The sequence below is a fragment of the Grus americana genome, chromosome 18 (assembly GCF_028858705.1).
Source record: "Grus americana isolate bGruAme1 chromosome 18, bGruAme1.mat, whole genome shotgun sequence".
In the NCBI taxonomy this organism is placed as follows: domain Eukaryota; kingdom Metazoa; phylum Chordata; class Aves; order Gruiformes; family Gruidae; genus Grus; species Grus americana.
In genome coordinates, this window is record NC_072869.1 from 12,009,860 (window position 1) to 12,033,723 (window position 23,864).

Below are 23,864 nucleotides of genomic sequence, written 5' to 3' on the forward strand. Positions count from 1 at the left end.
GAAATCATTCATGAGATGAATCATTTTGCGCCTATTACTCAGCCAGCACCTGCTTCTACTCTGAAGCTCTAGTTTAATTTAAACTCCATTTCTTTCTAGGTAGTTGTGAAATGGATAATTCACTTCTGCTTGGCTTTAGCTTTCAGATGACGTACATCAAGACATTATTGCTTGTGCAACAAAAACTTAAATGTGTTTTAATCTTGACAGCACATTTCACAGTAACAGTACTGTGAGGTGGTGTGTGTCTTGCACAATAACTGGTTTTTGTCAGTTGTGTCTGCATTCCTCTGGGGTGTTGAACTGAGTTTAGCTATGTTATAGCTGCTACTGCTAGCAATTGCAGTAGCCCCTTTTTCCTCCCCTCTCCTCTTTACTTAAATTTCTTTGTTATACTCTGGCAAGGAAGCAACAAGAAGTAGGAGCAATTTTTATCACTTAGCAAGTGGAGAGAGCTGGTGAGGGCTGGTGGTGTTCTGCTCTTTGTCTTCAATAACTCAAGGCTCACGTCACCAACATGACTGCCAATTTATATCTCGGTGTGTATCCAGTTTCCTTTCACTTGTCCATACTTCATGCTTTCGGGTATTTGGCTGCTTAGGTACTCCTGACAGACCTTGTGTACCTTCCTCAGTGATTCAGAGTTGCAAGGTGTTGTGCACTTCTAGTATGCTGTTTCATTAAAGCAAGGTGACTAAAAGCTCGTGGCTTTCTGAATACTCCAGGGCATTAAAATTCTTTTTATTCTAGGGCTTTTTCAGAGTGATGGTAAAGCCATCAGATGATGGGTAGAAGATAAAAAAGGAAAAAATGCAACTACCTCTTTCTATTTGTGACTGCTATAAAGTTGCTTGGGGAAGTTCTCAGGCTGCGAACATTCCTTTGAGGAAAACATCAGGGAATCACTCTCAAACTGAAGGGTTAGTAAGTAGGAAAATGATGGTAGAAAACTGCAAGAACCAAATTCTTAATCTCAGAGATGAATAGCTGACCGACTATGCTGCACGGGAACATTTGCACAAAACATTTGGTACCAACACACTCAGATGTTAGCTGCTGGGTGCCATCTCTTTGAGATTCCCTTTCAGATCTGGGAATCTGAAGACCAGCGTACTCATGATTGTGTCAAACACATTGGTAGAAACTGTTCCAAAGTATAAAACTAGCCTTTGCAGGAATGTGTGTACACATATATGCATATAATCATATATAAAGACTCCGTATGGGTTTTCTAAAGAGAGGTTGTGCCTTGCAAATGCGTTGATCTGTGGATGAATCTGTATGGACAAGAGAGGGCTAACTGATATGGCCTACGTGGCTTTCCAAAAGTAATTTGATAATGATCCTAACCAGAGGCTCTTAAGTAACTGCAATATGAGGAACAGACTTCATATACTTAAAAACTGGTTAAACTTTGACCAATCTTGGCCATTGTTTTCTGCTTTTTATGGTTTGGCAGGGTTACTGTTGAAAACCCTGTGGAACCTGCACTCCTCATGTGCATGCTTCTTGTTTATAAACGTCTCACCTGGAAAAGAGAAGGGGTTGTGAGGGGGTACTCAGCTTATATTGTTATCCCGGCTAGCAAACATGAGAGCCTGATGTGAAGAACTGTACCTCAGAGTGTACAGGAGGTTAAAACAGTGTGTGAGGTGCTGTGTGTACTGCTCTACAGTGGCGGTGTCCTGGGGGGAATGAACTTTGTTAGTAGTGTTGGAGCTGGTACTGCTTGAGCAGGAGCTGTAGGGGATGAAAGGGATCTGTGAAAATCTAAATGCAGTGTTCAGCAATGGTTATAAATCAGGTAGAGAGTGTGAGGAGTAACTGGAAAGGGATCAAACCAGGAAACACTTTTGCCATGGATTTATAATACACTTTTTGTGCAGCCTTCCCTGCTTTGGCTGAAGAGGAAATATGACAGGAAGACATTCAAAAAACAACTGAAATCAACAAAGCTGTGTTCAACATTGAAATGATAATTCAGGTCAGATATAACAGAAGTCTATATCTGAAGTGGCACATGGAGAGGGAATGGCGATCCTCCCCCACCCCATCTCTTCCTGTGCAAGAACAAAGGGTCATTACTTGAAATTTGCAAATGCCATGTTCAAAACAACAAAAAGAAGCAGTTTTTTTAGCAGCATAGCTCAACTGTGGTAGTCTGTGCCTCAGGATTTAATGGGTGCTGAAAGCCTATGCTTGTCACAAAAGCCATTTGAGGAATTCTTGAGCTTGAAGTGTGAGGATAATGGATCAGGAAATTGCAGGAGAATTTGCTGGCTACTGGGAAAGCGTTGTGAGGAATCACCCTTACTTCTAATTTGGGTCCTTATGTTATCTGCTGTTGGAGTGTGTGATACTGATTCCGACTACATGGTCTATATTGCTGTATCAGTAAGTTTTCTTTAACCTGCATGTAAAAGTGCACGTGGGTTAATGGGTAGTAGTCCATGTCTTCCTAACATTGGGGGGTTGTGGAGTGTGATGGTGAGTGGGTGCCTTGGTGTGCCGTGCACAGGAGAGGTAGGAGCACAGGGATCTGCTGCAGTTGGCTTTGGAGAGGCTGATGAGACTCCTGAAAACTGTAGCACAGCTGTTAGCTTATTCTGACTACACAGAGCTTAATTAGTCTTTATTGGGGTGCTCTCCATCCATAAGTAGTATCTTTTACCACACTGAAGTGCTAAATTGGCCAAGAAGAGGCAACTGGTGAGATGTCATTGTAGCTCTTTTTAAAGCAGTAGTTGTTCATGGTTATATTCAGCATTTCAACTGAAATAGATTTAAAAGATGAGGTTGTGCTTTCCCTACAAAACCACAGGGAAACATTGCCTTTAGTACAGGAATGAATTCACAGCAGTTACTGGGTCAAAAATTCCTATAATGATTATCCTCTTCTTTCTTGCATCCTTGTCTTTCACATCCGTTTCTTATTGACAACTAAGTCTGGAAGAAAGGGGATGTGAGGTGCCAAAAAGGGTTGGTGGGGAGATGCTCTTCCTGTTCCCCTCCTGCCCCTCATAGGGAGATGTTACCCCTCTTAGGGTAATATACACTGGATTTTTAGATGGAAACAGTATTAAGCTACATAGAAAAAAAAACCCCAGCAATTGAAGCCATTCCATCACCAGTGATTGTTCATGAACATTTCTGATCGGGAAGGATTACTTTAATTATCAGCAGATACAGTGAAGCATCAGATCAATGTTAGTGCTTTGTACTTCAGGAACAAATGTCAGGCCTACGTGCTTCAGAGGGAGAGAGAGAAGAGGATTTTAAGGATTTCCCCCCTGTAAATAGCATAAGGAATATATGATGCTCATTTTTAGAACAGTTGCAAAGAGGAGAAGAAAATGCTTGTGTGCACAAGTGCATATGAGCAAAAGCTCATATATGAAGGTCATTGTCTTTGCTGCAAAGGAAAGGAGACCTGAATATACCCGTGAATTTTTCTTTCAAAGCTGAAGGACGGATTGATATTGTGCAATTTCAAATTGTTGTGCAGAACTAGTTTATTGAGAACTTAGTGGCGATTTAGACACAGGAGGGTAGGGTAAGTGTGGTGTTTGTCCTCTGACTTGTTTAACTTCTTTAAAAACTATTCAGAATCAAACCTAAAGGAAATATGTGTTTAAAATAAAATAGCATTAATTTGGGTCCTTTGAGGAAAGAATTTTAATATTTGAACTGTCTTACTTGAGATATTGACCCCTCCATCCCCAAATCTTATCTTAAACTTTGTGTGCTGTGCAATGCTTGTTGTCATGTACCTTTCCATACTCACAAGGTTTGGCATGTAAAGTGGTGGAAGCTCATGAGCTTTTGTCTCCTGAAACGTCTTGTGAGACTGTAACAGTGGCTTTTATGTGTTCTCTTGGGAAAGCGTTTTAGAACTACATATGATGTTCAGTGTTTGGCAGAAGTAATAACTTGACTCTGCTGCTGAAGAACAGAGGTATAAGAAATCTCTACAGATGAACATACTTATCAAAAGGTTTGTTATGAGTCTTAGAAAATATCCATCAGAAAAATGTGTACAACTTTTCAGCCTAGCTATTGCTAGGTGCTGTGTTAAAATCACCGGTGTGTGTAGTGTGGCTGACCTTACTGGGGCTGGGGTGATGTGCTAGATGATCTGTGTCCTGTCCTGTGTATGACTGAGAGCAAAAAGCCAAACCACTAACCATCTTGTGTTGAAGTTAGCAAGCCTAGCTATGTACTGTTATCATACTTGCTATCTTTTCAAACTTGTGGAGTTCAGGCATAATGAAACAGCTTAGGAAGAGCCACTAGAGTGAAAGTTGGTTCACAGCCAGTCTTGTTAAGTGGTTTGTGCTTGCTTATTTGTTTGGGAAGAAGAAGAGCAGAAGTTAAATGAGTGAGCTTAAATGGCAGATATTACAGTTAAAGGACTTCCTTGAGTCAGTGTTTCAGTTGACAATGTAGTCTTTGTCTAGACAAAACTGTACTACATGGGAAACAGAGCAACTTAAGCAGGGTTGATGGAGAATAGAAACCACTGCTGTGCTGAATAGTCTACAGTCCAAACAAACCTTTTCCAGCCTGTGGCTTGCCAATTACTACTCACCTTAGGTTACTTCTAAGGACCATGCAAATAAAAACTGAAAAATAAGCATAGGGATGGCCTGTGTAGAAGACTTAGGAGCTGTTCATTTCTACTGGGAAAGCTCTTTGGGAGCCACAGATCAGGAAGGCTGAGAAACTGCTCATCTGTGTCATCTGAAGAACAATTAGCAAGCAAGTCCTTGCAGCTCTAGCTGGAGCAGTTTAAGAAGGTGCTGCCTTATGGATTGTTACTGCCCTTCAGCTAACTTGCATTAAATGCTTCTGTGAGAACCAGTCGTTGGCTCTGACAGTAAATCAAGTGCCATAAGTTGTTGTAGCTGGCCTGACTGGCTTGATGGTGTGGCACATCTGGAGTGTGCTCTCAGTCGAAGCTGTTTCCCTCTTTGTGTATTGGCTGTTGTACATCTCAGCCCTTGCTCACAGCATGGATCAGCCCTTGGGACTGTGCAGTTTTCTCCGGTCTTTCTCCGAACTGAAGGCTGACTCATATTCTCTGCTCATCTCCTAAACTACAGCAGTCACCCATTTAAAAGGGTAGATAAGTTTGGTATTACACAATAGATCGGGGTGTTTGTGAGTCTTGTTATAAATCCATACCTGTTTGCGTGAATTTGTTAGGGAAGAAATGTCTTACCTATTAACTTCTGCTCACAAATGTAGCAATTCTGTTTTCATTTCTCAGACTCACTGAAGCTTCTCTTAATGATAGTTAATAAAGGTAGTGAAAGACTGCCAGTGAAAACATAAACCATGTTTGAGCTTCTTCAAACTTAATGAGGACTGAAAAAAAAAATTCAAATTCTATCTGGCGTGTAATGGAGAAGCTACCCACAGTTTCATTAAGTGGGCAGGACGTAGTCTGACAGCTATTTGTTTTCTCCTTTTATGCTGGTTCAGCTCTGGCTAGCAACTCTGAAAACAAATGTCACAATTTTTGCTTTAGGAATTTGGGTAATTTCAAGCTACTGTTGCAAATACCTAACTTGTGACTTCTAAAATAGCCTCAATTCATAGCTTGGTTTGTTCTCCCAGAGTTTGATGATGCTGTGTTAGGTTAGCCACTTGTGCTATGTCTGTGCTGGAGTACTCGTGCAGCAGCTTGAGCTAGTGAATAGTGAGTGTGGTTGTGAGGTCTGCTGTAGACATGCAAGAAATACTTGTATTCAGTGCTACGGTTCACTGTAAACAAGTTGCAGGGTAAACCATAACTGGGGTTTGACTGACCTCTGCTATGCTTCATTTAATAATAATTAACTCAACGTACTTAGTCAGTCAGTAAGCAAAACTGAAGTATGGCTGTTGTGATTTATCTCAAATCTCACGTCTTTTAGAGTAAGGGATAGAACCACATACTAATTTTTTTTAAAGCTTTTGTTATTTTAACTTCACAGATAGCAGGAATGCCTGTAGAGTGTCTCCATCAATGCCACCACCCCACAGTGAAGAGGTGCCTTCTCAGCCCTTTGCTAAATGTTTGGAGGTATCTTGGAGTAATTAGACAAAGTACACGAAAGAGGCAAGAGTGAAATACTGGTCTGTCAAAAGTGGTTTGTGGCAGTTCCACCTGACAGCTGTCTCAGGCTGGTGTTCCTAGGCAGAGGAAATGCAGTATATGCTGGCTGTCTGTGTCTTGTATTGTGCTATATGGGAAATATCAGGTAAACAGAGCTGGATTGGTAATCGATTTAAAACAGCACTGTTGTATTTGTCTTTGAAGTGGACGACATTGGGCTGGAGGGAGAGTTTTGATGCAATTCTTTATGGACTAATATCCGAGGCAGCATTGGGGGTTTTCAGTCTTGTGCGGAAAAAGGGTCTGAGCCCTGATGAAGCAAAACTGATAAATATTATTATTCTAAATCTTAAAACCACTGGATACCCATGAGGAGTGGAGTGCACCCGAGTTTGATCTTACTTCTAGTATGAACTACAATGTTGCATGTTTTTAGGACCAAGAGGTGGAATTTCTTCAAGTACATTGCTTGACAGTTTCAAAGAAATAAGACTTGGCTGTAAAACCTGACAAAAAAAGATGAATAAGGTGATGATGACAAGGCCAGAAGAAAAAGATCAATGCAGTTTCAAGGTACATCAAGAGAAAGGGTCTTCCCCTAAAGAGGGCCAGTGTCCTTGATCATTTCTAACCTCTGGAGGTTGTTTCCAGCTTTTAGAAGGATAGTGCAATGATCCTACTCACCTTTCTTGAAGATGGCTGTGATGTTCCCTCCTTTTAGTCACCTGAAACCTCCCGAAGAGTGTAACCTGACAATGACGTCTGTCTTTACCACTGGTAGAGGGATCACATCAGATGCTTTGGGCTTGGGTGGGTTCAGCTTCCTTAAATAGTCAGGATTGACTGATTAAATTTAGGTATTATAGCTTGAATTGTCACCTTTATAATAGTGTTAGCAAATTACATGCTTTCTGAAAATTCCACTTGAATGTTTAATGGGTTACTGTTAGCAAAATACTGACTGTATTTCTGTAAACTGCCCTCGTCTCTTTGTGAAGTTGCAGAGTGTATATTGAAGAGGGAATGACTAAGATGTACATAGCAAAGATGATTGCACAACTAAAGGTAAAGGTGAAATGTAGGATAAACAGTGCTATTGCAGAAATCTCCTGGTGAGCATAAGTGTGTCAGGGTATATTTGGTCTGCAGTAATGTAGGTGCCCAGCAAACAAACTTGTGCCTGTCAGTCTTCCTGCTGTGCTTGTTAGAGGTGTTTGTTGCAAGTCACTCCATAGTGTTGAGTGTTTGCTGATAGTTTATGGAGTAACTAGGCAACATTTTAAAGACAAACATAAAATATAAAGGCATGCTTCATCTCTGTAACCAGATCTCTTTCTGTGCTTATCAGTCCAGTAGGGCTTGGTTTAAAGAAAAGAGAGAGGAAAAAAAAAGTTATTCAGAGCTTGGTATCAAAGAATGGCAGATTGTCAGACCACCTGTGTGCTTTAGAATGCTATGTAGTGTTTATGGCCCAATGCTGTGAATGCTCTGGCAGCAGCAGAATCTGTGCTGATGGGAAGGTCTCTTTCCTCCAGGCAGTGACCCATTTTCATAAAACTTGTCAGGAATTCAATTTTTAAATGTCCTTGACTAGATTGATATTTGAGCCTGTTCACCTATGGTAGAGGGCAAATATACACAGGTCTTCCCAGCCTGACATCCACAACAAACAAGGCTATCGACCAGGGAACCAAACTTTTCTTGGTTTATGGGCTATGGCACCTGACTATTAAATGTTGTCTAAAAATAAACAAGAACCCTCCATTCCCCTTACACCACTGCCTCTTTCTGGAAAGACAACAATTTCTTCCATTTGAGAAACATCAGAGAAGTTGCCATCTTCCACCCCAACAAAAGCATCAACTTTTTTGGTTGTGCCTCCTACAGAAATGAGGCTGGCATTTTATCACTGCTGAATGGGTATTTCATGCTTCAGAGAAATGAAAGGAAAGGCTATGTCAAAATAAATGATTCGCAAGAGTCTTGCGCTTGGGTTTTAGGAAGGACAACCCTTGATGTACCTGCAAATAACAACCATTTCCCTCTCCATAATTTCCTGCTGGTTGATGGCTGGGTTTGTAGTAGCCCATAGCTTTTTCTTCAGCCTGAGTCAAGAAAACAAGTTAACTCATGTACATTCATTTTCACTACTTTTCTAGAATTAACCTTTTTATCTTGGCATGCTTTTTTCATGTTCTTACCTAAATAAAGGCTGGATGCAAAAGGGACGATGTTTATGGGAAGGGTGGTGGGATTGTGAGACAGTCAGTGTTTGTATGAAAGTTAGTGTTTGACAAGAGCTGTAGTTGTAATCAGAGATACGTTAAATCTGAAAGTGGGTAATGTGTCTGTGGAATTGTTTTCATAGACTTGTGTATTTGGCAAATGGCTTTCTAGTTGGGCCGGGATAGCCTAGTTGGGCTAGTTGTGTAGGATAGCTCCAAATGGCTTCTTCCATTCATTCTGAGTCAAATGGTGAGGGATAAAGGCAGATCTGGGCATTTGCATTCCTTAAAATGCCAATATGGCCATTGGAGCAATGACAGTTGTAGAGGGTGGGTGTCCCTTCGCTTGTAAGCTGTGTTCTGTGATAAACTTTCTGTGCTTACAATGCTACTGCCTTTGAGTTTCTGTAGGAAACTTGAAGACAGATTCTTCCTTTTCTGTTTGATTATCTTATATCAACTTATGAATGACTGTAGTGTGACCAAAGCAGAACTAAGTCATGCTTTTAAGAAAAGCTGCTTTGTTAAAATACAGTAATCCTTTTGTAGACAGACTCTATAGCTTTGAGCTATGACTCTTCAGAACATCCTGCCTGAACCAATTACCCAACAAATGTGTTTAATGTACATCTGGAGCCTTCCTAGAGCTAACAGGGGTTTTGTTAGGTCTAGTCTGTTGGTGGGGGGGGAGGAGGAAGGAATCCTTCCATAGTTTGGTGAGAGAGGGATGTGGAGTAAAATGTTTTGTATTCTGACAATCAAGACTTCATGCACTCTATTATAAATACATAGCAAGGTAAACATCGGGGTCTGTTGTTACTGGGTTTTCAAACAACTCTTCTGCAGCCAGGCAGCAGGATTGTTTGAGGAGCTGCCAGTTGCTGTCCTCAGAGCATGTTCCTCCGGGGAGACGAGAGCAACGTAGGTTCGAGAACGTAGGGCAAAATGGCTTTCAGAGCTATAATTCTTCTTGTCCTTCTTGTATTCTGGTAATTCTCCTTGGCCTCTCTTCAAAGTTTTTGTGCAGTCCAATGTTGTGTGACTGAGTTTCCCTAATGTGGCTGCTTCTTGCATCAGTAAGACGTCTTTCAGCTCTGCGTCAGTAGGTGTTAAACACAGCAGCAGATTCTTGCCTTGAGGTGTGAGAGCCAGTCTTTCTTTGGGTGGAAGCAAAAGAAGGAGGAGAGCAAGAGTGAAAGAAATGCTTCGATGTCTGATACTTCCAGATGCTAAATATATAGCTTGATACAGCGTAAGCCAATCTAACGATTAGCTGCTGCCAAAAGAGTAAGACCCACTCCGGTTATTCAGTGCTCCACCTCCCTTGTGCTGGCTGCTCTCCCCCCGCCCTCTCTTTTTATGTATTTTGATAGGATTAGTTTTCTTCTAGTATGACTCCCTGATCAGCTTATTGGAGGTAGAGGTGACGACCAGTGCTGGCTCAAGGGAGATGGTGTGAATGTGCATTGGGGATAGAGGAGGTGGCACCTTCTGCTGGCAGCAGCTACCTGGTTGGGAATGGTTTGCAGCTGGGGAAGGTGCTTTTGCAGTAGCTTTAGGGTGACCAGAGTGTGGGTAGCTGGTACAAGAGGTGGTTCTCTCACTTTCCATACACTAATTCCAGTGTTCATGTGGCTGTGTTGCAAACTGGATCTGGTTGAAAACTAGATTTTGTTAGTTCCATCAGCTACTTGAACTGGCACCACCTGCATCTGTACAATTGGCTGCTGGTTCAAAGGGAAGAGTGGGATGGTGAAACTGGGCCGGGGAAGCAGAGACATCAATGGTGGCTCAAGCTGAGTTATAGTAGCGAGGGAGCTTCAGACTAAGGCTAGTATCAGGTTGTATTGCCATTATGCTTTCAAATCCTTCTATTCAAAAGGACACACTAGTCTATAGAAAGCTTATTTCACAAGGAGAAAAATCAAATTTTGTTTTTACTTGTAGACTCTGGATAATTTTGGAACTTTATTTTTCAAATTAGGAGTACTGTAGTAACCCTTCTCTATGCAACTTGAATGTTATGGTCTTCAGTGTGGTTTGAAGACCTTGGGATGTACTTAAATCCAAGCTGTGTGTTTCTAAAGTGAAGTGACAGATTTCAGTGGGACTGTTGTATTGGTTTGAAACCTAAGCTATGTTGTAAGACCAACCCTTAGATTAAGAGCTTGGTCCTCTTATTTCATCCCCTCCTACCACATACTTGTCCTTGTGCTTATATTCATCTGAGTTAAGTTGACTTACTGAGTATCTTTGATCAGTGAGCAGAGTTGCTTTAACCTATGATCAGACAAGCACCGGGGTGTGCTTGGAGGACAAACTGTGCTGGTGGTATGGCAGAGATGTGATACACCTTTCCCTAAGAGACTGGGAGCTGGTAGTTTGGCTCAGCCTTATACTGAAACTGTATTGGGTTATATGGGAGTAACCTGAAAGATACTTATGCTGATAGCAAAAGTTGTTATCTAAGTTGTCTTATAGGTGCTTCCCCCCCACCCCCCCAGCCCAATCATCTAGTTTTGTGCTCAAAGTGTAACGAACCTGTTACGACTCTGTCCAGAGTATCAACCATTCCAGACCAATATACCTTCTTGCCCTTTGTATGGAGTAACAGAGGCAATTCATGTCAAATTTGCTAATGCTATTCATGAGTAATTTATTTGTATTTCCTATTTCAATTGTTCTAAAGGTTGGAGATGAGGATTGTCTGCTAACTTGTTCTGCTTTTTGCTGCTGCAATTTGCTTATAAATCCCAAGGAACTTGTTGAATTGGTCTAGTCTTTATATATTCCTACAAATCTATCTGATGTTAGTGACGTTATCTCATGAGGACTTTGCCAGAGAGATGTTTTTGGTCTGTTCTTAAGAATCACAAGGCTTATGTAGAAACTTAAGTGTTTTCCAGATATTTTTAGGATTCCCTGAACAACCACCTCAAAACTATGGCTTTAATAAAGTGCTGTTAACTTTTGCAAAGGACAGCAGATTATTTTTAAGACTTAGGCATGTTCTCTGTCATTAAAAAAAAAATCTGTCTTGTGGGCTGCTTGCTGCCCTTCAGGTTGAAGCTGGATCACAGAGAATCACACAGTTTTTTGAAAGTATTATTGAGATGTACATCCAAAGATGAGAAGTTTAGTGCTTCTTCCCTGCTGCAGATAATAAATCCGGCAAAAGCACCAGATAAGAGCTCGGGTCTTTCAAAAGACAGGTTATCGGATATGTAGTTAGTGCTCTAAGGAGCCTTTAGGATGGGGACCAGCTGCTTTTAAATCAAGACTGCAGATAAATTGTGTTATTTGTGGGAGGAGAAAATCAAAACAAACCAACCATAAATAACTCTTCCATGTTAGTCATTTTGTCAGAATCTTTTTCAGAATGAGTCCAGAGAGATCAGCTCTTTTTCTTGGGCATTTCGCAAGAAAAGACATCTGGGATTTGACAAGGCATCAAGCAGCATCCTGAGCCTTCAGGCTGTAGGATTTGTTATTGTTAGCTGAGTGCGAAATGCTGGAACTGGCCATTAGCGTAAGTGATTGAAGGCAAAATGTGAAGCTTGCTTCAAGTCTTACTTCCAGTTTCATACTTTGTGGTTCAGAGTCCAGGTGGACACAGAAAAATGGATTTGGACTAACGTACTGGACTACCTGATAACTTCTTCATAAGGTCTTTGTCAGTTCACGCTCCTGGATGCAGAAAATAAAAAAGCTCTGGAGCTTCTGGCAATGACAGAAATACAACTGTCTGGACTTTAGGCTTTCTCTAGGACTAATTGGGTAAGAATTCATTTATACAGTGTCTTGCATGTTGTGAAACACTAACTTTGTGTGGTAAATTGACAGGTAAAATGATTCAAAACATTGACAAATGCCCATTGCCTTCAAATGACTACTTTCAATTTCAAAGCAAATATTACCTGTGTTCTTCAGGTTTTTAGAGATAAACTGAAGAGCTGTAGTTTAGAGGAGACTGTATTTTTTGACCTAGCTACAGTGACAAAATTATAGGGAGAAGTTATTCTTGGGAAATGAGAAAGGGGCAAATCAAGTTGTCACTTTAGAAAATGTCTCAATAAATATTAAAGCTAGGAAATACTAACTTTCCACTCTCCTCATGGTACCAACTTGGCATTCATTCAGCAATTTCTTTTAAAAGAACATATGATTTGTACTGTCCTGTGGTATCTGACTTTTTTTTTCTTGCTGGCGTATGGAGTTGCATGTGAAGTGCAGGAGTCAGCTACCCCTGGAGACAGATCAGGGTCAGAAAGTTGCACTTTTTTCTAGTTTATGCTGATAACTGGGTATACAGCACATCCAACTGCTGCTGGAGTTCTGGGGGTTGTCTCCTGCTTGTACCAAAAAGTTGTTTCTGATAGGATTTGAGACCAGCTGCTGTATATCAAAACTAGAAGAACATAAACTTTTTTGAGTGTTCTCTTAACATTTCTGTTGTGTCACTCCCACTGCTTTTGCCTACTCTCAGCTTTTCTTCCTTGCAGTCACAGGCTTTCCCCTTCCTTTTTTTGGTGTGTCTGTATAGGAGTTGCTATACATCATGCAGATGTAAGAAATGATTGGTACCATCCCTGCAGTCTTGTCAGGAGTATCACCAACTCTTTGGATCTTACTTTTTCCCACTTGTAATACTCTAATATTTTTCCTCCTCTCCTACAATCATTCTGCTCTGTTGTTACCCTGTAGGTAAGGGTTTTGGAACTAACGACTTCCTGCAGGATACGGATAGTCACAGGGCTGCAGCATTTCACTTGTGCTCCTGGTGAAGTGCAACCCAGTGCAGTTTGCCTGCACGATGGGGAAGAGGGTCACTGGTAAAAAAAACCTGGCTGTTTTTGAACAAGCTAGTACAAAGGGTTCAAAGTGCAACTGTTTGCATGTATTTAATGCTTTTCAGTCAGAAAGCACCTAATTTTCCATGATACTTGATGCTAAGATGTAGTCTAAAACCTGCTAGCGGTGCAGTCCTCAAGCCTCGGGTTTAGCCAGCTGTGGCAGTACGCAGTAGCAGCTGCCAACTTTGAAAAACTTGACTTCATGTCCTTCAAACTTTCTATTCATAAACTAATGGAAATAATATTTTGCTGAGACCTGGTCTTTTTTAGCTGGCTCGCTTTTTTAGATGTGTTATGTCTGTATGAACATAGCCTTTCGATCTAAATTAGGGCTGCTGTGAAAAAGATCTCAGGTCTCCCTTCTGCCAGTACAGTGTTTTGTACAGTGTGTGAGGGCACCGATTCAGCTCCACACAAATCAGACCAAAAACCAGTTTGTGAGGCAGCTTTTCTGCTCACCACTTGGCTGGGCCACACTGACATGAGTGCTGGCACAGATGGAGGAAGGGCACAGGACACGATTGCCCCTTCACCAGCAGCCTGTCTTGATTCTGGCTGGGTACCAAAGCAGCCCACACTGATCTAAACCCAGGGGTCCCTGCCCTGATTGGCAGTCCTGCCTGTCTGTGCCGAAACTTGTATTTCTGCCGCTGTGCAGCACGGCTGCTCAGGGAGCTGATGTGGCTGAAGGCAAACTGGTTGTGTACCTGAGTTGTTCATCAGGCAGTGTAATGGGGGGAACACAGCTCGCTGCTGGATTGTTTTATTTTTTTTCATGTGCTGCCTAGCTAAGGTTGAAATTCTGCTTCAACACTGTTACACAACAGCGCTGTGCACTCACTTGTTACATAGGTAATTACTCAGCAGTAATTTGCAACTCAGCTTAACAGTAGTTTTCCTGGACCCATTTAGAGCCAATGTGAAATGTTGCTTACGTTATTCTGATTACCAGAAATGGTCATAAATGTATTGAGGTTGTATATATGGACACAGATCTGTTTTGAACCTATTAAGCATGTGTGGAAGCTGCCTTGTAGCAACTGAAGCTGTCTGTTCATCCTGCTGGTATTGAACTCTGTGTCCCAGAAGGAATAATGATCATCACATACCAATTCCTCCCTTTCTGTGGCCTGTTGGAGCCTCATGTTAGGGAAGGGGTGTATGCAGAGAGAAGCAGGGACTCTAATGTGTAGTCCTGAGCTTTACAGTTGAACAAAATAAAGCTTGATTTTTTAAAAAAAAAAAAATTATTTATTGTAATTTAATCCATTACAAATTACCAATCAGAGCAGAAAAACTGTTTGAAGTTCTCAGCTTGCAGGAGGTGAGTGTGTTCTTCTGGAGCTAGTGACAAACAGCTGAGGTGTAAAGGCAAGATCTTTGAGATGCAGATTTATGAAAAAGATATTGAACTCATTGAAAACCCTGGCTCAAACGGGGTGGAGAACACCTGTAACCAAAACATTTTACTTTTCTGCAGGCATATTTGAATGTTTTGATTATATAATTTTCAATATAGACTGTATGATGTTGAACTATATTCTGTAAAGATCCTGTAATTATGAAATACCTCTTGCAGGGTATAACTGACCTTCAGGCATTCTTTTCAAAGGTCACGAGCACGGCAGTGGGTGTCATAAAAGTGCTGAGCCGCACCATACTGCGGAGTTCAACTCTGTTCGGTGTTTCCTTGGATGTCCTTTACACAAGTCTTTAATGAATAAGCTAAATTATGAAAACACTTTAGGCTTGCATGTTCATTTAAAAAAAAAAAAAAAACAACAAAAACCCAACAACCTATAAAGCACTTGTTCGCTGGAGATGTTAGTGCTATTTCCAAGTGTCTGGTTGTTAGTATTGTATACTTGAAATTGTTTGGGGTTTTTTTTTTCTTGCTTAGTACTTAAGATTTTAAATAATTTGCTTAATCTGGGAAAGGGTGCATATGGAATAAAAGATGTTGGGTCAGCTTTGTCTGAAAATATGGTTTAAAAGATTACAGTGGATTATTATAAAATTTAACCAACATTTTGGCTTTATTATTTGAAAAGGCAGAATTTTTAGGAATGTCTAAGCTGTTGTTTGAAGTGTGTGTGTGAACTGGAACGTTTAAGGGATATTATTAAAATTGCTTGAGAGTGTCCTTAGAATTGTTAAGCTGAAAAGCTGATTTTTTTTTAAATATTCATTTGAAAGAAACTGCTTGCAAATTACAGGGCAGTATAAACAAAAAACTATAACCATGTTTGTTCTTGTTTTGCAGACCGTGAGGACCAATCAATTCTCTGCACGTAAGTGAACACTTTTCATTTGGGCATTTTTGGAAATCTGTGTTGTGAAAGGCGCCTTTGATACAGCTGTGGTAGTCAAAACTTGGTCTTTAATCTTGACAGGCAGTGGCTAATGGTTAAAGATGTAGCATGAAGTAGTATTTAATGTGGGGAGTATTTTTAGTTTAATACTATAATTTACCTTATTGAAAGTTTTATAGACATGTGCCATTTAAGAATTGTAGTTTTAAAACATCAATTAAGAGATCTGACTCAGAAACAAAAAGCTTTAAGAAATACACATCTGTCTGAAGTGTTGTGCTGTAACTGGTCAGTGTGTAGCGCCCGAGGGGGACAGGAATCAAAAGTTGGTCTAGAAACTTCCCTGAGCAAGAGCTTCACTCTGGATCGTTTCCTTTTGCTTTCTTGGTGTGCACCTGAATTCGCCCCACCCAGGAGCAAACTTCTTTCAGCTTCAATTTCTCTGGGATCTGGAAATGCAACAGTGGGGTAGTCAGAGTGCAAACATGTTTTAGGCTTATGACACCACTGAGCTGATCTATCTTTGGGCTGCTGTGAAAGGGGTGATCCAGTTTCCTTTCCTCTCCCACCCAGACTGTGTGTCTCTGCAGGCTCCTGTGCTGGCATGGGGGTTGGCAGCCAGTGTCACAAGCCAGTTCAGGGAGCGAAGCTTGCAGACAACTGACCTTGCCACAAAATGATGCTTTTCAGCAGTTTTTAGTTCTCTGGGTCTGTGCTCTGTGGGCTCAGAGGAGTACTAGCATGAAGCAGGAGGTATGAACGTGCAGAGGGGAGCTGTCCCTGTTCGTAGCAGCCTAAGGTTAGGATGGTTCGTCTGTGTTGTGAAACAACACCTTGGCTCCATACTGAGGCTGCTGGGGTATAACTTAGCATACTCGGTTATCTGAGGGAGAGGGGGAAGATACGGTAGCTTGCATGCCTCTGACTTGGTTCTGTGATCAGTTGACCATACCATGTGCCAGTGCATGCCAGCTGCATTGAGGCCATAGTTTGTGAGGATGCCTGCTTCCTGAAATAGCTTGATGGTTAGATTAATTGCTGGAAAGAGACCTGGGTTCAGTTTCCTTCTTGACATGAAGGGATTCAAATCTTCATCTTCTGCTTCCTACAAAAGTGCCTTAACTATCAGACTCTCTACAAGACTGAAAGCAGATCCTTTCAAGCCATGATTTTTTGAACTAGATTCATGGGGCCCAAGGACACAGAAGCAAATATAGTTCTGTAGCTAAGATAAAAGTTGATCCAGTTAACACAGACTTGTGTAGGTCTGTGGGCCCTGCTCTTAGTAGGACTTCTGTTTTCATGTGATGACTACTTCATGTGCAATGTACAAAACAACCCTCAAAGCAGGGATGGGATCCCAGAGCAAAAATAAACGCTTTGTTCTTGTGTGTTTGTGGATGCTTTGAGACTGTGTGCTTGCCTCAGGTGAATTTTTTTGAAGTTGCTTCATGTTTTGTGCCTGTGCATGATCCTTGCACTCCTTTACATGGTCAGCCAAGACCACAAAGGTTGGAATGGCAGCGCTACAGGATTTACTGAATGTCTGATCTGTTCATTTGCAAATTGGAAAGCCTTTAAGCTCTCCTGCCTTCAATTTTGTTATTACCTCACCTGTAAGGTTACCGTAAGCTTTTGATCCTTCTGCACTGAATGGGCAATTGAACCCTGTTTTATATCCGGTACAGCACATTTCAGCATGAAATATCTGGATCTTGTGATAGGTTCCACATCTTGGCTAGGCAGTTGATAAGCTGCTTGCTGTTATATCCATTTGCAGAGCAAAGCTTGCTTCCAGGTTCTGAGGGATGGGGAATGGACATGCTTCCTTACAGTCAGACCTCAGGAGTCTGTGACTATATCCAGTACTGAAGTCTGGAGCTGCTGGGGACTGCTGAGTGCAGTCCTGATATTACGACCCTCCAAGATAGCCCTGAGGACATCTCTTATGTTGAACATGTAAAATGTTTGGTGACAAATCTACTACTCCATGTAAAATTTCAGAAGCTGGTGCTAAGAAGCAGTGGACAACACATCTCCGAAGGATTTCAACACTGTCCCAGAATCATATCATAAAACTAGTATTGAGACTATTAGTACCATGACACTGGACAAGTTTTGCTACCTTTAATTCAGTCTTGGCTGTACCACTGTTAAAGGCTACTAGGCTTAACAGAAGTGTGGCAGAGTCTTAGTAAAGCTGAGTTTGTGAACAACAGATTCTAGGCTGTCTTGCTGCTTTAACTTGCATTTCTTACTGAAGTACTTACACAGCAGCATAAAGAAAAACAAGGTTAAAAACCAATGTCACTGGACATAGTTTAGAAGGAAATATGAATTTCCTCAGTTATGTGATGTGTGGCCTCAGAATTATGAAGGGTAAGGCATTGTATCTCCAAAGTGGACGTACAGAACCGAAGAACATCCAGTCTAGGTCTTACCTTTTGAGAATATGAAGACACATGATGTGATAGATGCTAGGATCCAAGGCCTTTCTGTCACCTTGAACACCAAAGTTCCACCATGGCCCAGGAGACCTTGCTAACGCTGTCTAACCATCAGTACCATTCACATGCTGACCATAAAAAAGGATAGTCAGGGTTACCAGACTGATGTTCAGATTAATAAACAATTTTCTCTTAAAACAGGTTTGTCTTAGGCTGCTTTTCAGCTCTGTGTCCAATTCAGAGACAAGTGCCGTTGAAACCATTTGTATTCCCCTGCATGTATCTTTTGAACAAATAAAGACAGCTGCCTGCTGCGGTACTGTCCCTAACGTGGTTTCCCCCATGGGCCTCATGGGAGAGCTGAATTCTTTTGTCAGGCTTGTGTTGTAAACTCAGTAATTGACCTCTGGTTGGCTGGGATGTTAAATGCCCTTCATGAATGGGACAAGGCCATGGCAACTCCCTTGTGGAGCAAACCAAAAGGAGGTCTCATGTGTTGATCAAGGGTGGGCTAGTGTCCAAGACTTCTGTTGCATTACTGACTTTGTGGTGAAAGGGTAAACTGTGTTTCCCTTCCATGCCACTAGTTTTACAGGTCTTAGGCTAAGGCAGGAAAAAATAAGGTGGAAGGAGTGTGTCTTGACTGCACTGACGGTGGTTTCAGCAACTCCTTTGGCAGTTCATAAAAGGCTTGAGACATCTTCTCATCCCAGACTTGGTCAATCAGGTGGTCAAGGTCCTGACACCTCATATTTAGTAGAGTTGCAAGTCCTCAGAATACTTTCTCTTTTCTCCAGTAAGAGTGGTTCAAGCTAGCTAGTGAGAAGGAAAACATCCCTTGACTTGTGCGCTTAGATGAGCGGATGGTTGCGGTGTGCCCATCATTCTCCTGTCTCCCATTGCCTTGACTGTAATTGTCTTTACGTATGTCCTGGAGATAAGTCTCTCCCATTGCTTGATGAAGGTCCGTCTGGTTAGCATCTTCACCTATCTCTCCCTACCTCTAGTTGATCAAGTTTCCTAGGTTTTTACCTTCCATGGCCTGTAGAGCAGGGGGCCAGATCAGCTCTCAAGTAATAGTATTTGAACGACACCTTGCCAGGTCTCTGGATCCGGTTGCCTTTTCTTGACAGCCGGGAGTGCTGCTCTCCAGGGCATTCCTAGGTGAGAGATGGGTGCTGTTCCGAGCCTTTGGGTTTGGTTTCAGTTCTTTCTTTTCAAAGGCCATCTCTGCACTTTTTCCAAATGCCTTCCTTTGTTTGGTTCTAACTTAGTGAATGCCTGATCTGTTCATTCTTTACCTTGGAGAAACCTTTATACTCTTGTCTTCAATTGTTATTACCTCATCTGCAAGATGACCTTAAGCTTTTGATCCTTCTGGACTCAATAGGCAACTGAATCCTGATTTGTATCTAGTATACATGGTGGTTTTTACCCTGGACGTGAAAGTGTGCCACCTGAATCTGGGGCTGAGGCTGTTTCATTGTCCAGATCTTTAGGAAATACTCATCTGTTTCCCCTGAAAGGACTGCAGTTGCCTTCCTGCAGTCACTATGCTAGTAAATAGCTGCCTGTGTCCAGACACGTCATGAAACTGCAAGGGTGTTACTGAGTTTATTTTCTAACATAGTTAAACCACTTTTGTAGCTATGTTTAAGAATGTCTTATCTCAGATGTTATGTAGGCAGTTTGGAGATTTGCTCACACTTTGCCTGAGGAGTGACGGTGCCTAATGATCCAGGTTGGTTCAGTGTTTGGTAGAGACCAGACGTTGTTTGTGTGACAGAATGGTATGCAGGTGGTGTGCCTGTTGAGAGAAGGTGCATGCAGGAGGAACTTCTTGAGGAATAGTTTCCTGAGAATGATCTTAATTTTTTTTCCCCCTCAAAGAGAATTGTGCTGAAGAATAACCTGTATTCCATTGAAATGCTGCAGATACAGGCATATTCATCTAAATGCACTGTGTAGAGTGGGTTAGCCTGATGGATGGTTCTCCAAGCATGTATGTCTCCTGCCACATCTCGTTATTTCAAAGGTAGTGGGATTACGTGGAGATTTGCTGTCTCAACTTCATCACCTGCTGACGTTCCATGAGGCGTTTGGGGTCTGACGTCCTAAAGATGAGGACTTTTACATAAACTGGTGATCTTAGAGTTAGTAATATTTTCTTAAAGTCAAACTTAATACTAGGAGGGGAAAGAACAACAGTGCTGCATTCTCTGAATGCTTGTCTCAGCAGAACATCTTGTCCTTCAGCTAACATGGAAGCTGGTTCTTCAGGAGAGTATTACTCCCATTGCCAGCTGATGTGGCTGTTGTTCAGTTCTCCGATCCAGACTTGATGACGTAGATGACTGCCTGCTCTTCTTGTAGAAGTAAGAGCTGTCTCCAAACATAAAATGGTGTGCCTTCCTCTTTTTTGTTACCTTCTATTCTCTTCCCTTTCTACTATCTATCTTTTAAGGAACCAAATACAGACAATTGCATTGCTGAGGAGACTAGTCTATGGGGCTTTATTCTGAGTTAGTGGCGATTAATCTTATGGATATTTATGTGCTGACTTCCTTTCTTCTAGTCTTTTTTTTGTTTCATTGTGCTCCCCTTTTCCCCCAGCCATGTCTGTTCTTGTGAATTGGTTATTATGTGAGCCCTAGGGACAGAGTTCGTAGGAGAAACCTTTTGATGAAATTGCTGATTATAGAGGGGCTTTTCTCAGAGTGAACCAAAAGCAGTTTTTCCAAGTCCAGAAGGACTCTATCTGCTCCATGGTATAACCCTGATTTCCTCAGGTGGTCATAATGTGATTTCTTATGTGCCCTTTGGCCTTTCAGCAACTGAAAAACCCAAATACGTACACAGGCATGTACACCTGCAGTTCCTGAAGCCATTGGGCAATTTATCAGACATTAGTGAAAGCCAGATTATTGCCTGGTTAATGATGAGATGGGAGGAGCTGAATGAACAATAATGGTGATAACTTCTTTTTAGCTTTGAAGTTGGATGGTTTAATCTTGGGATGCTAACTGCTAATGAATTGTTAGTGAGGATGCTAGAGCACTATTGATTTGTAATTTAGTTCATCAAGCTTTCAAATTAAGAGCAAACAACCAACCCTCAAAACCAGAAATTCTCTGGGAAGCTAGACTTCACTAACTTCCATCTAATCAGTCCCTCCCTGGTTGGAGTGCAAATGATAATTAGTTTAGGACCAGGTTGGATGAGGTTTTGGGTAATGTCATCTAGTGGAGGGTGTCCCTGCCCGCAGCAGGGGGGTTGGAACTAGATGATCTTTAAGGTCCCTTCCAACCCAAACCGTTCTATGATTCCATGATCTTCTGTCTGTAAATTCTTAGTTTGCTGAAAAGAAAGGAAAATATATGTAGTTCCAGCAACTTCACGTTCCTGCTAGCTTATCAGTACATACCAGCCTGTGTTAACCCAGCATCCATACGAAATCCGTGGCAGAAAGGTGCTGCTTACTTTGTGATGTGCACATTCCTCACTGTACATTCTTTTGTTTCTGTAAGACATGAAGTTGCAATGAACAGCTTTGCAGGCTGCTTTTTCTTTGAGAAGCTGAAGCTGCTGATGTTTTGTGAAGAATTGTTGTTTCTCTTTGATTATTGCTGTCTGTTAATGTTAAATGGCATGCTGGGCTGGTGGAGGCTGATGACCAAGATGAAGAAATTTCTGTTGTGGTATACTAGGAATCTGAGAAATATTGAAACTTTTCCTGGCTTTGTTGTCTTTAGCTGCAAGGCGACTTTTGGAAGTCGCACATGAAAATGTGCTGCACTGCACTTTTTTAAGCTAGTATGTTCTAAATTGGAGAATCTTACCACAAGCTTATGGTATTCTCAAAACTGAGACTGGGCTCGATAAACAGTCATTTAGCAGATGCTTGCAGCCGTACAAGGATATCTAATCTGAATTGGCTTCAGTAGGAGTGGTGGGGTGTGGAGGGAATAGAGGCTGCTTATTAAGGGACAACAGCAGCAAATACCGAGCATTTTTGTATACAACCTCTGGCTGGAGTCCAGCTTGTAACATTCCCTAGACAACTGGTGTTGAGATGATGTGAAGCATCTAGAAAGAAATGAAGGAGCTGTAAAGCAGCTTTGTAAATAGTAAAGCCAATTAGTGACTCTTCTGCACTAGTCCAAACTATCAGTTATACCTCTTTGTTTCAGAAAATTAGCCAGGTGATTAAGACATCCTTTTAATTACAGGTCTTGACTGTAAATATCTGTTAATTTGTAACTGGCAGAAGATCTGCTCAGTTGTGTCTGAGAATAAGTGTCTCTTCTGTTCTTTGCAACTGCTGTTGTGACAAGGACAAAAGACCATTGTTGGGGCTCTTACTTACGCAGCTATTTTCTCCTACAAACAATTTAAGTGCATACTTCATGTTTTGGTGCCTTATGGAAGTGGCTGCTTTCTATGAAAGGAGGCATTGGTGGCCACAGACCCGTGAGCAGCAGGTCGGGTTCCTGAGCCTTGTGAAATCGAGCACTGAGGCGAACTTGCCCGGGTGTCAAGGTGGTGGTGCCACTTCTTCGCAGAAGGACTTTCTGCTTCCAGATGAACTTCTCATCCCAGAGCCTGTTGCTGATCAGGAATGACAGTAATAGACTGAAACTCGTAGGGCAGAGGAAAAATTTGAGTGATCCAGGCTCCCAGCATGGAAAATACCGGCTCTTTGGTTAGTTTTTCAGTACTTTAAATCACAGATGATCTGTAATGGGATAGATGATACTAACTTCATCTGACCATCCTAATATATTCCAGATGCTTATCCTAACAAATATTGTTAGTTTGCAGTAGACTTTGTGCACAGGTAGCAAGATGAAGAAAAGTCTGTCTTTTGAATTTCAAAGCTTTCTTTGTACGTGTGGTTTTGTGTCCTTCTGTCCTACGTGACTCACGGCACTATGCTTTGTATGTCCTGCGTAGCCCCTGATCTGCTAGTGACATTAACGGCTAGCTGGGTGGTGGTGGAAGGCTGCCAGTCCTTGCAGTGAGACTTCAGTAAGCAACTTTAAACTAATTTGACTTCCCTAAAATCCAGAAACTCATTTGCCAGTTCAGGAGGAGGTGGTGGTGTTGCCTTGTCCTGGCCATGCTGAGTGCTGTAACTATCACAAGAAGATGCTTCAAACCTGCTTGACAATAGGAAAAACAATTGTTTCACTACTGTTTTCCTTTAGAACAGCATTTCCCCTTAGAATAGGTCTTTCCCAGACAGGCGTTTGACCTATTTATGGAATAATAACTGCCATTGTAAGTGGGCCTATGGTCAGAGCACATGGCTCTCCTGGAAGTCAGAAGACCTGCTTCCATTCCTGCTTGTTGCCTGTCTGCTTTCTGACCTGGGAGTCGTCATCTGCTATGTTTGTTTTGTCTGTTTTCTAGATGGCAATCTGTTCAGCAGAGGAAATGCCTTTTACTTCTGTGCAAGATTTGAGTTCAAGTTGCTCAAGGAAAATAAAAATTGCAGCTGGTTAAGAAGTCAGTAGCTAATTTTTGCTAACCAAATTGTAGCTGAGATGTACTCTTCAGGCAAACATTTTCCTTTATTGAAAATGACACTATAGCTTTACATGCAATGAATTTAAAACCATGTAAAAACTTTAAAGTGCTGTTGCTAGCTAAGCTTTTCCTGTTTTAAATGTGCTTGAAGCTGCTTTAAAGCAGAAGCTTTGCTGCTCTAGGGAAAAGCACTGCAGCTCTAGATACTACATAAATTTACCAGTGACTGTCGGACTTTCTTTGACCTGTCTCTAACATAGTTTGTAAGGGAGGGATCCTTCACTTAAGTGATGGAATAGCCTTAAACCTCCAACTCAAGGCTATTGCTAACGATGGTTTGCGTACTCCGATGTGCTGTTTAGCATAGCCCATGGCTGGAGTTGATAGTGTTTCAATTC

General features: G+C 41.6%; 1 protein-coding gene across 2 annotated transcripts in view; it reads left to right on the plus strand.

Annotated features, from left to right (window-relative positions):
• Nucleotides 1-23,864, plus strand: part of MYH10 (myosin heavy chain 10) — a 102,287-nt gene that overhangs the window by 21,540 nt on the left and 56,883 nt on the right. For both annotated transcript variants that reach the window (XM_054847082.1, XM_054847083.1), the window contains exon 4: nt 15,442-15,469. In XM_054847082.1, coding sequence (XP_054703057.1) covers nt 15,442-15,469 — 28 coding nt within the window. The remainder of the gene's footprint in view (nt 1-15,441; nt 15,470-23,864) is intronic.